The sequence below is a fragment of the Sus scrofa genome, chromosome 6, assembly GCF_054392235.1.
Source record: "Sus scrofa isolate SSC_HxYL_T2T_F1_AM1 chromosome 6, Sscrofa_HxYL_maternal_Yorkshire_Landrace_v2.0, whole genome shotgun sequence".
Classification (NCBI taxonomy): domain Eukaryota; kingdom Metazoa; phylum Chordata; class Mammalia; order Artiodactyla; family Suidae; genus Sus; species Sus scrofa.
The window spans coordinates 169,207,671-169,223,795 of NC_139388.1; the positions used below are offsets into that span (position 1 = coordinate 169,207,671).

Sequence of the window (16,125 nt, forward strand, 5' to 3'; positions counted from 1 at the left end):
TGCCCCCCAACACATAGGCACACACTCCCTGTCCCCATGGTTGTTCACTGTCAGTATTCTGGCTTGTGTTCTCCCAGGCCCCTTTATAAGCATTTAAAAAATCGTAATAGCTTTTTTTTTTGTCTTTTTTTTTTTTTTTTTTTTGCCGTTTCTAGGGCCGCTCTCGCAGCACATGGAGGTTCCCAGGCTAGAGGTCCAATCTGAGCTGTAGCTGCCGGCCTGCACCAGAGCCACAGCAACGCAGGATCCGAGCCACATCTGCAACCTACACCACAGCTCACGGCAACACCGGGTCCTCAACCCACTGAGCAAGGGCAGGGATTGAACCCGCAGCCTCATGGTTCCTAGTCGGATTCGTTAACCACTGCACAACGACGGAAACTCCAGAAATCATAATAGCTTTTAATATGAATTAGCTTATGGGTTAGCGTGCGTGTGTGTGTGTGTGTGTAACTAAATGGAGTTCCTAGGTTTATATTCCACACATCCCTTTGTTCCTTCACTATATATCTACAGCCTTAGTGATAGACATTTAGATTGTTTCTAGTGTTTTGCTCTTACAAATAAGAAAGCAGTAATTAGTCTTACACATACATTATGCACTTAATCTTTTTAAAATTTATTTTTTCTTCTAGTTTTATTGAGATATAATTAACATATAGCACTGTATAAGTTTAAGGTCTACAGCATGATGATTTGCCGTACATACTTCATGAAATGATTATCACAGTACAGTTAGTGAACATCCGGCAGCTCATGTAGATACACAAAGAAATAGAGTTTGGGATGGAAATGCTATAAAATTTGGTTGTGAGGATTGTTGTACAACTATAAATGTAATAAAATTCATTGAGTAATTACAAAAAAAGAAATAGACAAAAATGGATTTTTTTCCCTTGTGATAGAAACTCTTAGGATTTACTCTTTCTCTCTCTCTCTTTTTTTTTTTTTTTTTTTTTTTCCCCGTCTTTTTAGGGCGGCACTGCAGCATAAGGAGGTTCCCAGGCTGGGGGTGTAATCGGAGCTACATCTGCCAGCCTACCCCACAGCCACAGCAACGCCAGATCTGAGCGGTGTCTGTGACCACAGCTCACGGCAACACCGGATCTTTAACCCCCTGAACGAGGCCAGGGATCGAACCCTCATCCTCATGGATCCTAGTCAGATTCGTTTCTGCTGCGCCACGACGGGAACTCCCCGGATTTACTCTCTTCGCATTCACCTATGACATACAGCAGGGTTACTTAAACTTAGCACGTTGTGCATTACATCCCTAATACTTATTTATCTTGTGACTAGAAGTTTGTACCTTTTGACTGCCTTCCTCCTGTTCCCCCCCTCTCCCCCGCCACCTCTGGGAACCGCAAATCTGATCTCTCTCTCTGTCTCTGTCTTTTTTTTTTTTAGTTTGTTTTTGAAGTATAATTGACCCATAACACTAAGTTCCTGTTAGTCAGCACAGTGTTTTGATATTTCTGTGCCTGTCAAAATGGTCACCATGATTCTCTAGGTACTTGTGTGGCCATACGAAGGTGTTGCACTGTTGTTGACGCTGTTCCTCACGCTTACATTCCATTCCCCTCAGTCATTTTTTCTGCAGGAAGAAGTTTGTGCCTCTTAATCTCCCTCACTTGGTTCTTTCCTTCCCCCACCTCCCTCCCCTCTGGCAACCACCTGTTTTGTTTTCTGTATCTGTAACTCTGTTTCTGTTTTGATATGTTTGTTCATTTGTTCTGTTTTTTAGATTCTACATGTAAGTGATATCATACAGTGTTTGTCTTTCTCTGTCTTATTTTGTGTAGCATGATACCCTCTGGGTCCATTCATGTTGTCACAAATGGCAAGGTTTTTTTCTTTTTTATGGCTGAGATATATTCCACTGTGTATATTTGTGTGTGTGTGTACACTTTATCCACTTATCTTTTGATTGATGGACACTCAGATTGTATCCATATCTTTTCTGTTATAAATAATACTACAGTGAATATAGGGGTGCATCTATCTTTTCTATTTAGTGTTTTATTTTCTTCAGATAAATACCCAGGAATGGAATTGCCAGATCATGTAATAGTTCCATTTTTATTTCTTTGAGGAATCTTCGTACAGTTTTCCAAAGCGGCTACACAATGTACATTCCCAGCAACAGTGCAGGAGGAGTCCCTTTTTTCTGCTTCCTCGCCAACACTTGTTATTTGTTGTCTTTTTTGACAGTAACCATTCTGGTAGGTGTGAGGTGATAAATTCATTGTGATTTTCAGTTGCATTTCCCTGATCATTAGTGGTGTGGAACATCTTTTCATGTACCTGTCTCTGTGGGGGAAAAAGTCTATTCAGATCCTCTGCCCATTTTTTATTTTTTGTTTGGTTTTGGTTTTGGCTGTGCCTGGGGCATGTGGAAGTTCCTGGCCTAGAGGACCAACCTGTGCCACAGCAGCAACTTGAACCACTGCAGTGACAATGCTGGGTCCTTAACTCAGTGCACCACACAAGAACTCTGTTCTGCCCATTTTTTATCTTTTTGTTGTTGTTGTAGTTGTTGTTTGTGTACCCTCAGCAGATGGAAGTTCCCAGGCTAGGGGTTGAATTGGAGCTGTAGCCACCAGCCTACGCCACAGCCACAACAATGCCAGATCCGGGCCACGTCTGCGACCTACACCACCACTCAGAGCAACTCCAGATCCTTAACCCACTGAGCGAGGCCAGGGATCAAACCTGCATCCTCATGGATACTGGGTGGGTTCGTGAAGCGCTGAGCCTCGACAGGAACTCCTCTGCCCATTTTTTAATCAGTTGTTTGTTTTTTGCTGTTGAGCTGTATGAGCTTTTTGTATATTTTGAACATTAATCCCTCATCAGATATATCGTTTGCAGATACCCTCTGCCGTTCAGTAGGATCCCTTTTTGTTTTGTTGATAGTTTCCTCCACTGTGTAAAAGCATTTTAGTTTGATGAAGTCCCGTTTGTTTATTTTTGCTTTTGTTTCTCTTGTCTTGTTCTTCTTTCTCAAGATTGCTTTGACTATCTGGGGTCCTTTGTGTTTCCATACGAATTTTAGAATTATTTGTTCTAGCCCTGTGAAAAATACCATTGGTATTTTGATATAGAGTGCACTGAATCTGTAGACTGCCTTCGGTAGTATGGTTATTTTAACAGTGTTATTAATTCCTCCAGTCCGTGAACACAGTATATCTTTCCATCTGTGTGGGTCGTCTTTAATTTCTTTTATCAGTGTCTTATAGTTTTCTAAGTACAGGTCTTTTACCTCCTTAGTTAGATTTATTCAGAAGTATTTTACTCTCTTTGATAAAGCAAGTAATCTTGAGGACAGATGTCTAGAAATAAAATTTTTGACTTAGGAGTTCCCTGGTTGCCTAGCAGTTAAGTATTCAGCACTGTCACTGCCATGGCAAGGGCCTGTCCCTGGCCCAGGGATTTTTGTATGCTATTATAGCCAAAAAAAAAATTGCTGAATTAAAGGGTATAAATATTTCAAATTTTGGCCTACTTCTAGGTGATACCTAACAAGTCTTCTCCAGTTTACATTCCCATTAACATTGCATGCGAATGCCTGTTTCCTTATGTGCTTCTCAAAACTCAGTATTACTCATTTAAAGGCATGGGTTAAAACCTCCTTGATGTAATTGCTACTCTTACAAGGCTTAGCGTTTGTTGAGAAGATCTCTCTGGGGCTGAGGTTTCTCACCCATTGTATTTTTAAATAGAATATTGAAGACTAGTCTGAATGTTTGGAGCACTTCTGGAGAATCGCCTGTTTAAGTGCTTATTAAATTTCAGTATTAAGAGCTAATCCTTCTTTGGCATTTTGTTTGTATCAGGTGCTGTGCTAAGAGCTCTAGTTAATGTCTATCATTTAACCCTTATAGCCTGCATTAGTCATCTGTTGCTGTGTTACACTTGTCCCGAAACTTCATGAGAAAACAACAAAAAGTTATCGTCTCGCAGGTTCTCTGGGTCAGAAACTTGGAAACAGCTCAGTTGAGTTGCCCTGGCTCCGATCTCTCTAGGGTTTCAGCTCAGATGTAGGCCAGGCTGCATCATCTGAAGGCTTGACCTGGGAACGAAGGATCCTCTCTCACATGGCTGTTGGCAGGAAGCCTCAGTGTGTCCCAACACGGGCTTCTCCGGGGCTGCTCGAGTGTTTTCACAGTGTGGCAGCTGGCTTGCCCACAGTGGGTTTTCCAAGAGAGGGCAAAGAGGAAGATGGTGCCTCTTCATGTCCTAGTTTCCACAGTTGCCCACTGTCACTTGGGTCCACTTTATTCTGTGGACCCAAAGTGAGTCACTAAGTGCAGGCCGCACTCAAGGCAAAGGGCATCAGCTTCCGTCTCTTGAAGGGAGGACTGCCAAGGAATGTGTGGGTGTATTTTTAAACCGTCACACGTCCCTATGAGGTGATTGCTGTTACACCAAACTGCCAGCGAGGAAAATGAGTTCCCTGCTCACACAGCCTTATCTGCTGCTTCCTAGCCCCTGCCTCTGCTTAGACCAGCCTTCTCGGTGTTCCCCCCAGACACGCAGTGTTCACTCTTAGCCATTCATTCACTTGGTACATACTTAGTGGACAACTGTTTTTTGCACCAGGTGTTTTATGGAAAACAAAGCAGACATGTGTCCTTGATGACGTGGAGCTTACAGTCTAGAGGAGGAGAGAAACCTTGATCAGAAATCACGCTCATAAATAATCATGGTCACTTTGAGAAATGCTGTGAAGGAAAAGTATTCCTGGGCCTTTTCTGGCTGTTGCTCCCTGCCTAGTCCCTGATGCCACACTCACCCTTCTAACCTGGCAAGAATGCCTGATTTATTTCTATGTATATGTAACTTCTCTATCAGAGTCTGATCTGAGTCCTACTTCAATGAAGCCTGTCCCTTTCAACCTACGTATGTATTCTTTTCTCAGACTTTATCCACTATCACATTTTAATACTTGTTTCTTTAATGGTACCTACCGACTCCTAGCCCTCCCCTTCCCCCCTCCCTTTCCTTTTCTTACTCTCTTGTGCTCCTGCCCCCAGGCCTTCTTTCTATTCTTCAAATATGCCAAGGTCTTTCCCACACTGGGACCTTTGCCCTAGCAGTTCCCTCTGTCCTGAAATGTACTTCTTTTGATCTCTGTCTGGTTAATTCTTTATTATTGAGATCTCAGTTTAAATTTCATCTCCTTATAGAGGCCTTCTTTGACTGTCCAATCTAAAGTAGCTACCCAGTCGCTCATCAGTGATTTTCTTCTGGAGCTCCCTTAGGTTAAGTATCCAGCATTGTCATTGCGACTGCCTGGGTCGCTGCTGTGGTGTAGGTTTGATCCTTGACCCAGGAACTTCCACATGCTACAGGCACAGCCGAAAAAATTTTTTTCTTCTTCTAATGAATGCATCCCACTATCTAACATTTTTCTTACATAAAATTGCCCATCTCGTTGCACTAAAACATAAACACCAAAAGATCACTGACGTTTGTGTGGTTCACCACTGGTGTAAACCAGGGCTCGATAAATATGTGTTGCAGGAATGAATGAAAGGAAAATGATCTTAGGCACCTGAACACATCCCTCCTAAAAGGGAAGCGGGAGAAGAGTTCCCTGCTCCTCACTGCACTGCCTTGTTCAGAACACACTACTGCTCATCCCAGGAGCTCTCCCTAAATTCTGTACGTGGCGCTTAATTACTAAGTAATTACCAAGTATCTAATACTTTTCTTCTTTGTTCTTCTGTCACCTTCTACTAGGATGTAAGCTCCAAGAGAGCAGAACCTTTGGTCTTGTTTGCCACTTTCTCTGCAGTCCCGGGCACAGAGAATATGCCAGACATTTGTTGAAGAAAAAATAGGGGATCAGGTTTACTTTGTCTTATATCCATCTCTTACCTACCACAGGGTTAATTAAGTGTGTAACAAGCGCTCAGGGATTTTTGTGGTTTCTCGGAGTCCACTGTGAGTGTACTTGCTGTTGGTAGACCTGTGTCCTCATTCTCAAATTTGGGACAGGAAGGCGGGGTGGAACTAAGTTTTGAGCCACATTGTAAGATTATTAGAACATGATCTCTGTTGGGAGTTCCTGTCGTGGCTCATCGGTTAACGAACCCAACTAGCATCCATGAGGACTCGGGTTTGATCCCTGGCCTCACTCGGTGGGTTAAGGATCCAGCGTTGCCATGAGCTGTGGTGTAGGTCACAGATGTGGCTGGGATCCTGCGTTGCTGTGGCTGTGGCGTAGGCCAGCGGCTACAGCTCTGATTCAGCCCCTAGCCTGGGAACCTCCGTATGCTGTGGGTGCCGCCCTAAAAAGGCAAAAAAAAAAAAAAAAAAAAAAGTATGATCTCTGCAGCCTGAAATTGAGTATTTTACAGGTTCCGCCAGTCCCCATTCAAAAGAGAAGTCCAGCTATTTAGAATTCTACCCCTAAATAGCAGAAGGGAAGATACCTTTTATTTTGATTGAATTCCTGTTTTAATGCATTCAGTCTATCAGTCAGCCAGAAAGTCAGTGGGTATTTATTGAGCTCCTTCAGGGTACAAAGTAGCGCTTTGGTTGAGCTATTGAGTTTGAAATATTAATCACATTGTTAAACCGAAACTAAATCCCCAAGTAGTTGAAAGTGCCATTCAGGTTGTCAAGGTTCAGTTCCTGACGACTGCATTTTGTGATGCTGGACTTTTACTTTATAATATATGTTCCCACGTGAGCGGGAACAAAAGTTCAGTATATAACGGAGGTGGTATTTTTTTTTTTTTTTTTTTTTTACCAAAATGAAATCTTTCAGAGGTCCTTGAGCATTAGCTTTCTTCCTGTCTAGTTGTTGAAGGATTGAGTTGTAATCACTGCAACTTTTGGGTAATTTAAGGTTTTTGGATCTTGTAGCTGCCAGGAATGGAGTAAAGAATAATTCTTGCCTTTCCCTCTTTGGCACTGGTTTTTAAATTGGGTGGGGAGAGGAGTTCCCATCGTGGCTCAGTGGTTAGCGAATCTGACTAGGAACCGTGAGGTTGCGGGTTCCATCCCTGGCCTCACTCAATGGGTTGAGGATCCCGCGTTGCTGTGGCTCTGGCGTAGGCCGGCGGCTGCAGCTCCGATTAGACCCCTAGCCTGGGAACCTATGTGCCTCTGGAGTGGCCCTAGAAAAGGCAAAAAGACAAAGATAAACAAATAAATAAATAAATAGGGCAGGGAGAGAAGGGATGTTATTGCTGCCTCCCACATCTCACGTCTATCCAAAGTACCCTGTGGAGTCCTCCGCTCCTGTGAGCTGACGGGGTAGAATGTCTGGATCACAGAATCCCATAACATCCACAGATGCCTTGACAGCAGCTGCAGCTGGAGAATGTGTGAAGGGAGCATTCACTCTATAAATTCTGCCTTCATTGTTTGTTTCTCCTTTCCATTCAGATTTCTCTGCTGACTTCTGCGGTAAATCACCTCAAAGCCAATGTCAAGTCCGCTGCAGACTTAATTAGCCTTCCTGCCACTGTAGAGGGACTTCAGAAGGTACGTGCTATGTGTGGGCACTGAGATTAACCTTCTGTAATTCTAACTTCTTACAGATTTTCCTTGAAAGCCTGGCATTTGAAATCAGTTACTGCAAGAGGGAGTAATAGAGCATATCCTGTGTTCCAGAGAGTTCAAGTTTTGGTCTAGTTAACTGGGCCTTTAATTTGCAACAAGTTACTTTAGCTGTGGTTTATATGGATGCTTTTTATTTGGCTTTGAGTCCCAGGATTGCTTTGCTGGAACTCTGTGTTAACATATGTGGGTTTGCCTTTCAGTACTTACCTTTTCAGTCCACCATCCACGATGTCTTTATGAAGGCAGACCACTGGAGCGTGAGAGGACAGGAGAGTTGCTCTAAATTGCTATTATTGTTCATGGTTGAGAAAGAGGGGGGTTTTGGTGGGGTTTTTTGTTTGTTTTTGTGGGGGGGGTTTTGGTTTTCATTTGTTTTTTAAAAAATAATTTGGAAGAGCAGAAAGTAAAAATTCAGGATAAGTGTTGGTGACTCTGTGGAAGAAAAGAAACTTTCGGCCACTCCTGCCAGGAGTGTAAATGGGTAACAAGCATTTTTGGAAACAGTATACATTATTGTATAAAGGTAAAGAGGCACACCCTCTAAGCAAATCCCTCTTAGGTATTCCCTAGACTCTAGGGCCTAGGCAAACAGTAATTTAGAGTTTCTGTTTACTTGGTCCCTAGGATTCAGGCCTAGAGCAGGAGGCAGTGACCAACCAGATGAAGAATGTAAGTTTTGGGAGTTCCCGTCGTGGCGCCTTGGAAACGAATCAGACTAGGTCACGGGTTCTATCCCTGGCCTCACTCAGTGGGTCAAGGATCCAGCATTACCATGAGCTGTGGTGTAGGTTGCAGACTCGGCTCAGACCTGGCATTGCTGTGGCTGTGGCATAGGCCAGCGGCTACAGCTCTGATTAGACCCCTAGCCTGGGAACTTCCATGTGCCCCAGGTGCGGCCCTAAAAAGACAAAAAGGCAAAAAAATAAAAAATAAATTAAAAAAAAAAAGAAAGTGTGCTTCGAGCTGGGCGGGAGGGTGGGTAGGGGATGGACGGTGAATGGGAACACGTGCAGCATCAGCCCCTGCAGCAGGAAGCGGAAGAAGGGATTCTGGAGCAGAGGAACCCCAAATAGTGGGTATCAAATCTAGAATCTTGATTTAAAAGTTAGTGTGTAATAGTTTGATTTAATTATGTGCCAGGCTCTGGAAACATAAATTGTTTCTACAAAGGGATGAGAACTTCCTAAGCCATAAACAAAGCTTGCTATTTTGTGTGGGGTTTTTTTTTTTTTTTTTTTTTTTGTCTTTTTAGGGCCATGCCCACAGCATATGGAGGTTCCCAGGCTAGAGGTCGAATCGGAATTAGAGTTGCCAGCCTACACCACAGCCACAGCAACGCGGGATCCAAGCCGCGCCTGCAACCTGCAGCACAGCTCACAGCAATGCCGGATCTTTAACCCACTGAGCAAGGCCAGGGATCAAAACTTCGTCCTCCTGGATGCTAGTTGGGTTCATTAACCACAAAGCTTGCTATTTTATGGCCATACGACCTGTGTGCTCAGTCTCCATCGTCTGCCATTTGTCCAATATGGTCATCTGCTTACAATGTGAAAAAAAAGTAGGGACAACCTTGATGAGGCCAGATTCTTTTTGGCATGGTTCACAGGGCCAAATGGGGAAAAAGTGGTAGGCCCCTATAGCCTTTGCTACAGAAGCAACTCCGGCAGTATTGCATTTGAAAAGGAAATTGGTTTATTCTTGCATTCATTAATTCAGTAAATATTTGTGGAGCTTCCTCCAGTATGTGCCAGGCACTTTGCAGTTGATGAGAATACTAGTTTCAGAGCTTTGCGCGCGTTCGCATGGTTCTGTCAGCTGCTTCCTTAAAAAAAAATCTTAAACAAGAGCTTACTATCTTATTGCATCCTGATGGGCTCATACATCCAACCAGCGAAGATTCTTTAACAGTAGAAGTCTTTGAGTGTTTGCAGCCTCTGTAACAACAGAGCTTGCATAGATAACATCCCAGCTTAGAGACGTCTACCCAGTGTGTTGTTTCTCTGCAAATCTGTGCATTTATAATGTCAGTCACTACTTTGATTACAAGTGGCTCAGCTTCTAAGTGGTGGGTCATCTCAAATACCTAACTTTGGTGTATTTCATGCAGATTTTTTTTAATGTTAAAGATATCATCTGTTGTTCTTTTGGACTCTTGGCTGTCCGTATAATAAAAACACCCTTGATTAAAAATACTAGCGTTCCCATCATGGCTCAGTGGTAACGAACCCGACTAGTATCCATGAGGATGCAGGTTTGGTCCCTGGCCTCGCTCAGTGGGTGAAGGATCCAGCGTCGTCGTGAGCTGTGGCCCTGAGCTATGGTGTAGGTTACAGACATGACTCAGATCTGGCGTGGCTATGGCTGTGGCGTAGGCTGGCAGCTGCCTCTCCAATTGGACTCCTAGCCTGGGAACTTCCATGTGCCATAGGCGCAGCCCTAAAATAAAATAAAAATAATCACTAATGGGAGGAATTCCCGCTGTGGTGCCGTGGGGTAAGGATCCAGCATCATCTCTGTGGTGGCGTGGGTTCAATCCCTGGCCCAGCACAGTGGGTTAAGGATCCAGCCTTGGCATAGGTTTAAGCTGTGGTACAGGTCACAGCTGTGGCTCACATTCGATCCCTGGCCCAGGAACCTCCATATGCCATGGGTGCAGCCAAAAAAGAAAAAAAAAAAAAAATACTAATGGGACGCTATAAAATGAAAGATCAAAACCTACCCAAAGTAACACTCTTTTGGATGTCCCCTTATGACAGGCCTTTTTATTTATTTTATTTTATTATTTTATTTTATTTTTTAGGCCCACAGGTTTGGCATATGGAAGTTCCCAGGCTAGGGGTCAAATCGGAACTATAGCTGCCGGCTTATGCCACAGCCACAGCAACGCAGGATCCGAGCTGAGTCTGCAACCTACACCACCGCTCACGGCAACGCCAGATCGCTGACCCACTGAGCAAAGCCAGGGATCGAACCCAAATCCTCATGGATACGAGTCGGATTCGTTTCTGCTGTGCCATGATGGAAACTCCATGAAAGTCCTTGTTAAAAGATGGTTTCTGAATTATATTCCTAAGTCCCCATTCCACTTGGGCTCCTTAGGCCTAATGAAAGCAGGTAAGCTACTACCCATATCTAATTCTACTCACTAGTTACTGAAAGGATGCTAAAGCAGAAGAAAACATGCCACCACGTGGAATTTCCCCTTCATCTCTGCGATGCTGGGTTTCCCAAAAGCCAAAGGTGGTTCCACCCATTTTCACTCCAAAGTCATCGTTTGCTCCTGACAGTGGCAGTGTACAGTGTTAGCCCTGGCCATCCACCTGCAGGGCTTTATTGAGGCAGTTTGTGGGAGAACTTACCTATGGGTCTCAGATTTATAAACTAGTATTTTTTTTTCTAGGAAAGATTTAGCTTTCCGCTATGAAAATTGTGTGTGTGTGTATAGTTTCCTGTTAATTGTGTTCGTATAAGCTATGTGGAATTCATAGCTTGAAGATATTTCAAATAATCCTCCATGTGGGTCAGTGTTTAATGTAAAATAAAATTGCAGTGCTATACCACTATATTCCCACTAGGATGCCTAACACTGAAAAGACTCAGAGTACCAGTGTAGGAGTTCTCTTGTGGCCTAGCAGGTTAAGGATGTGTGCCCGAGAATGTCCACATGCCACAGGTGCAGCCAAAAAAAAAAAAAAAAAAAAGAGAGAGGGACTAAGGCTACCAGGATGGATGAGAGGATGGAGTAAAACAGTGGAGGATACATCTGCCACGTGAGCAGTCATTCACTTCCTAGGTATTGTGATGATAGAAAGTATATGGTGAAGGGAAGTGAGAGTGTATGCCCACATAAAGGCTTGTACGTAAGACTTCATAGCAGCTTGATTTGTAATAGTTAAATGCTGAGAACAACCTAAATGTCCATCACCAGGTCAAGAGGTAAACTCTGACCGATTCATACAGTGGAATGCTACTCAGCAACACGCTGAGTATCCATAATGCTGGGTGAAAGAAGCCATATCAAAAAAAAAAAAAAAAAAAAAAGTACCTGCTCACTCATTGGGTCTGTTTATATAAAATTCTAGGAAATACAAATTGATGTAAGCAGTGAAGCATATATACATATAGTGACAGAAAGTAGACCCGCAGTTGCCTGGGAACAGGGAGGGAAGAATTACAGAGGGCCACGAGGAAACTCGGGGGTGATGGAGGTTTATTATCTTGACTGTGGTAATGGTTTCGCAGGTGTGTGCGTGTGTCTGTGTATATACCGTGATACATACTGATGTCAAAACTTACCAAGCTGTGCATTTAAATATGTGTAGTAAAGCTTAGTAAAGCTGCCAAAACTATTTAAAAAGGAAAAACCACTGACCCTGCTGCATGTTTCCATACAGAGTGTAGCTTCCATTGGCAATACTTTAAACAGCGTCCATCTTGCTGTGGAAGCAATACAGAAGACTGTGGACGAGCACAAGAAAACCATGGAGCTCCTGCAGAGTGATGTGGTGAGGAAGTCCACAAACGCTGCAGGAAGCAGCACCCCTGCCTCCCCTTTTCTGTGTGATCGCGGGATACCAACTGTCCGTTTGTCTAAACAGACCCCGCCATGCACCTTTTTAAAAGACCCAGTAAGCAGTGTCTATTGTTTTTTCCACAGTCTGTCAATTAAGGTAGAGGGGATTAAAAGCTGATTCTTTTGCAAACGTGCTGGAGGGGATCCAGGGAAAAGACATCATCTTGAGAGTGGAATGGGCCAGAAGGAAAATGGAAAAGAAGGAAAAGGGAGAGGGGACGTGTCTTATTTATGTATCGCTACATAACAAATCACCCCAAAACTTAGTGGCTTAAAACAGCTGTTTATTATTTCTCACTATTCTGTGGATCAGGAATTTGGGCAGGGCTCTTAGACTGTGGAATGATTAGAGGCCAAGTGCAGAGGCACTGCCAAGGATGAAAGGCCGTCTTGGATGTTCCAGCTTTCAGCCAGACACCCGGTGACCTCAGCTTCCGCCATGTGGAACAGAACACCCCACTCCCACTAAGCCCAGCTGACCCACAGAACCATGAGAAGTAATAAACTATTTTCAGCTGCAAAGTTTGGGGATGATTTGTTAGCAGCAACAGATAACTGAGACAGAAGCAAACCCCCGCAGCGCTCAGGTATTGTCTTCAAATCTTGATGCTCTGCAGAGGTCAGCTGTCTATAGTCATTCAGAGGCCTTAGGTAATCTCTAATGGACACTCAGCTCCACGAGATTTATGAAGGGCGACAACAGACAGTACAGCCCTCACTGTCTTGCTAGGGAGACGAATTACATGTATGTGAATTCAAGACTGTTCAAGGCACAGAAATTCCCTAGTTTCTCCAGCAGTTCTAGATCTGCTTCATGTGCTCTTCAGACCTGGGAGTTTCAAAGTTAAACTGTGCAGTTTGTACCAAGGAGACCTCAGCTGTGTTAGAGCTTTAGAGGGAAAGGTTTTTCATCTTCTTCAGAGCAAGTACTCCTCACTTTTATTTAGTGGAGCTGACCCAGAGGAAAAAGCATTGATCTAGGTATCCAGACACCCTGGCTTCTAATTCCAGCTCTGCTACTGAGTAACTGTATGCTCCATAATACTAAAGACCTCTCTAACTTATTATTATTTTTTGCCTTTTCTAGGGCAGCTCCCGCAGCATATGGAGGTTCCCAGGCTAGGGGACAAGTCAGAGCTGTAGCCACTGGCCTACGCCAGAGCCACAGCAGTGCCAGATGTGAGCCACGTCTGCAACCCACACCACAGCTCACGGCAACGACGGATCCTTAGCCCCCTGAGCAAGGCCAGGGATCGAACCTGCAACCCCGTAGTTTCTAATTGGTTTCGTTAACCACTGTGCCACGACAGGAACTCCCTCTCTAACTTATTATTATCATTATCTAATATTTTAATATTTTTATACTTTTAATATCATTTAATGTTTTGACATTTTGTAGTCATTTTATATAATTTTAATCAGTTTTAATATCTCAAACATTGTCTCAAAGTAATTATTTTCTAAAATACTTTCTAAATTATTTTTTGAAATACTTTCTAAAATACTAAAATACTTTTTACTAACTCAAAAATTCATATTTTATAGAACCATGGAGATTTTTTTTCTCCTTTTCTCCTTATTGTTACCATTCGTTTCTTATAAAAGCAGGATTGACATGTCTAGAATTTCAGATTTCAAGGAAAATAATTTTTTTTGACCAGTTGCATTCTGTTATCATTAAATCTGCCTCTTTTAAACTTCCGTGGTTGCCAGTGGTAATCCTCCTACTGGCACACTTTATACGGAGGAAATTACAGGTAGGGTCTCTAAAAGATTAGCCATATAAAATGTTTCCACTAGAGGGAAAAATGTTTATAAACATGTTATACTTCAGTCTCTGCAAAGAGTCTTGAGCAGTGGGAAGGTGGTGGGAAAGGAAGGGTAACCCTCGAACATAAATCTTGGCATGTGCTGTTCAAGCTGAAAAACTAATAATGTGCATCATTGGTTGTTGTGCTCAATGCAGAAAGCCAGTGTTCCCGTGACTGGCTGTTCTTTGAATGTGCAAATTTCTTTTTCTTTCTTTTTTTTTTTTTTTCTTTTCTTTTCTTTTTATTGCTGCACCATTGGCACGTGGAGGTTCCCAGGCTAGGGATCCAGTCAGAGCTACAGCTGCCGGCCTACGCCAGAGCCACAGCAACTCAGAATCTGAGCTGAGTCTGCAACCTACACCACAGCTCACAGCAATGCCAGATCCTTAACCCACTGAGCAACACCAGGGATCGAACCCACATCATGGTTCCTGGTCAGATTCGTTTCCACCGCGCCACAACGTGAGCTCCTGAAGGTGTAAATCTCTTTCCTTCTGGGGAAATGATGACACTCACCAGGTTCAGGCTGCGTTGGTCCTGGAAGGTATAGTGAATCTGTAGCTTCTCTGGGAGTACAGGCAACACGAGGAAGGACTGGTTTCTGGGGAGTTCATTCTATTCAGAGATTGAGAAATGGAGGATCCCCGTTCCCTGACGTGGTCTAGCTGCTGATCTAGCCCCGCCTCGGGCTGGGCATCCCCAGAAGTACCTGATGCCCTCAGGCCTCGCACAGGACCGGTCACACTATAGGCTCCTGGGAAATAATTGGTTAATCTGTGGATGCCCTCTGCAAGAAGCTGGAATGTTCTGGGATCATCCCAGATGGTTAAATAGACCTAGTTATTACGTGTTGCCTGTACTAACCTCCACTCCTGTTCACAGAAGGAGCACATCTTAAAGGACACCAGTGGAAGCAACCAGATCATTCCATCGCCTTCAGCTACGTCTGAACCTGACAATGGAACCCACAGTGAGAATCTGAAACAGGTACTTTTGTCTCTAGCTTAACTCCCTGTGACCACAGTGAACTCCAGAGGCGGCCTGAGGTGTATGGGGCACAGTGTTGTGGCCCCTCGGCAGGCACCTCATGCATATACGTGTCTGCCTGAGGGCTGAGCAGAGAGGGCTGCTGTGTGTGGCTGTGTTACCATCCAAGATACTGCCCTGTCTCTTCCTTGGCACACTGATTTTTTTTTTTTTTTTTTTTAGGGCCACACCTGCGGCATATGGAATTTCTCAGGCTAGGGGTTGAATTGGAGCTGCAGCTGCTGGCCTACACCACAGCTACGGCAACGTGGGATCGGAGCCACATCTGTGAACTACACCACAGCTCATGGCAACGCTGGATCCATAACCCGCTGAGCAAGGCCAGGGATCAGACCCACATCCTCATGGATACTAGTCAGATTCGTTTCCACTGTGCCACAACGGGAACTCCTGGCAGTCTGCTTTTTCTCCTGCATGTTGATCAATGGAGGAAATGCCTCTTCACATCTTGAAAGTCATAGCGTGACGGGATAATCCCAGAACTGTTTATGAAAGGTAGCAATCTGGGCAAGTTAAAGATGGATGGATAGCAGACGAGTTCAGAGTAGTGGCTCTTTTGTGCGGCAGTATACTAAGAACATTAGAAAGCATAGCTTTGAAAATCAAGACTTACTGAAGACAACAGAAGGAAAAAGGATATTGAATTCAGGATCACATTAAAGAGAGTAAAAGAAATCTTCACTAAGAAGAATTCCTGTCCTGAGTTTAACACCCTTTAAAATCTGTGGTCATCATTCCTTTTTAAGCAGCAATCAGTACTAGAGGATGTCAATAAAAATAATTGAATCTTGTACTAAATAATGCACTACTGGTTACAGTTTTGCTACACGAGCCAATTCAGTAATTGGTATTGTTCCTAAGGTAGTTTTGTTCTGACAAATTAGGTTAATGAGCATTTCAGTTAATAATCCAGCAGGCTTTCCCGCCAGCAGGTGAGGTAAACCTTGAGAGATCGATTACCAAGCTCTCAGCTTTCTGGGATCAGAGAGTGAATCGTGTTGGTGTTCTCATCCCTCTTTCCCTCTCCGGTGTACCTGAGGTCAGGCGATTCTAGAGGGAGTAACCTGGGAGCAATTCAGAGTGAAGGGACAAGGCAGAGACAGGGGATTGATGGTC

General features: G+C 43.8%; 1 protein-coding gene across 10 annotated transcripts in view; it reads left to right on the top strand.

The window, feature by feature from the left end:
* EFCAB14 (EF-hand calcium binding domain 14) overlaps nt 1–16,125 on the top strand; it is a 43,405-nt gene that overhangs the window by 13,488 nt on the left and 13,792 nt on the right. For 3 of the 10 annotated variants that reach the window (XR_014808406.1, XM_013999428.3, XM_013999429.3), the window contains exons 4-6: nt 7,402–7,500; nt 11,973–12,083; nt 14,845–14,949. Coding sequence is in view for 8 of the 10 variants with exons in the window: in XM_013999428.3 (XP_013854882.1) it covers nt 7,402–7,500; nt 11,973–12,083; nt 14,845–14,949 (315 nt within the window). In the remaining 2 variants the exon portion in view is untranslated. Of the gene's footprint in view, nt 1–7,401; nt 7,501–8,202; nt 8,248–11,972; nt 12,207–14,844; nt 15,096–16,125 lie in introns of all 10 variants that reach the window. The other 7 variants (XM_021096709.2, XM_021096710.2, XM_021096711.2 and 4 more) reach the window with 4 other exon arrangements.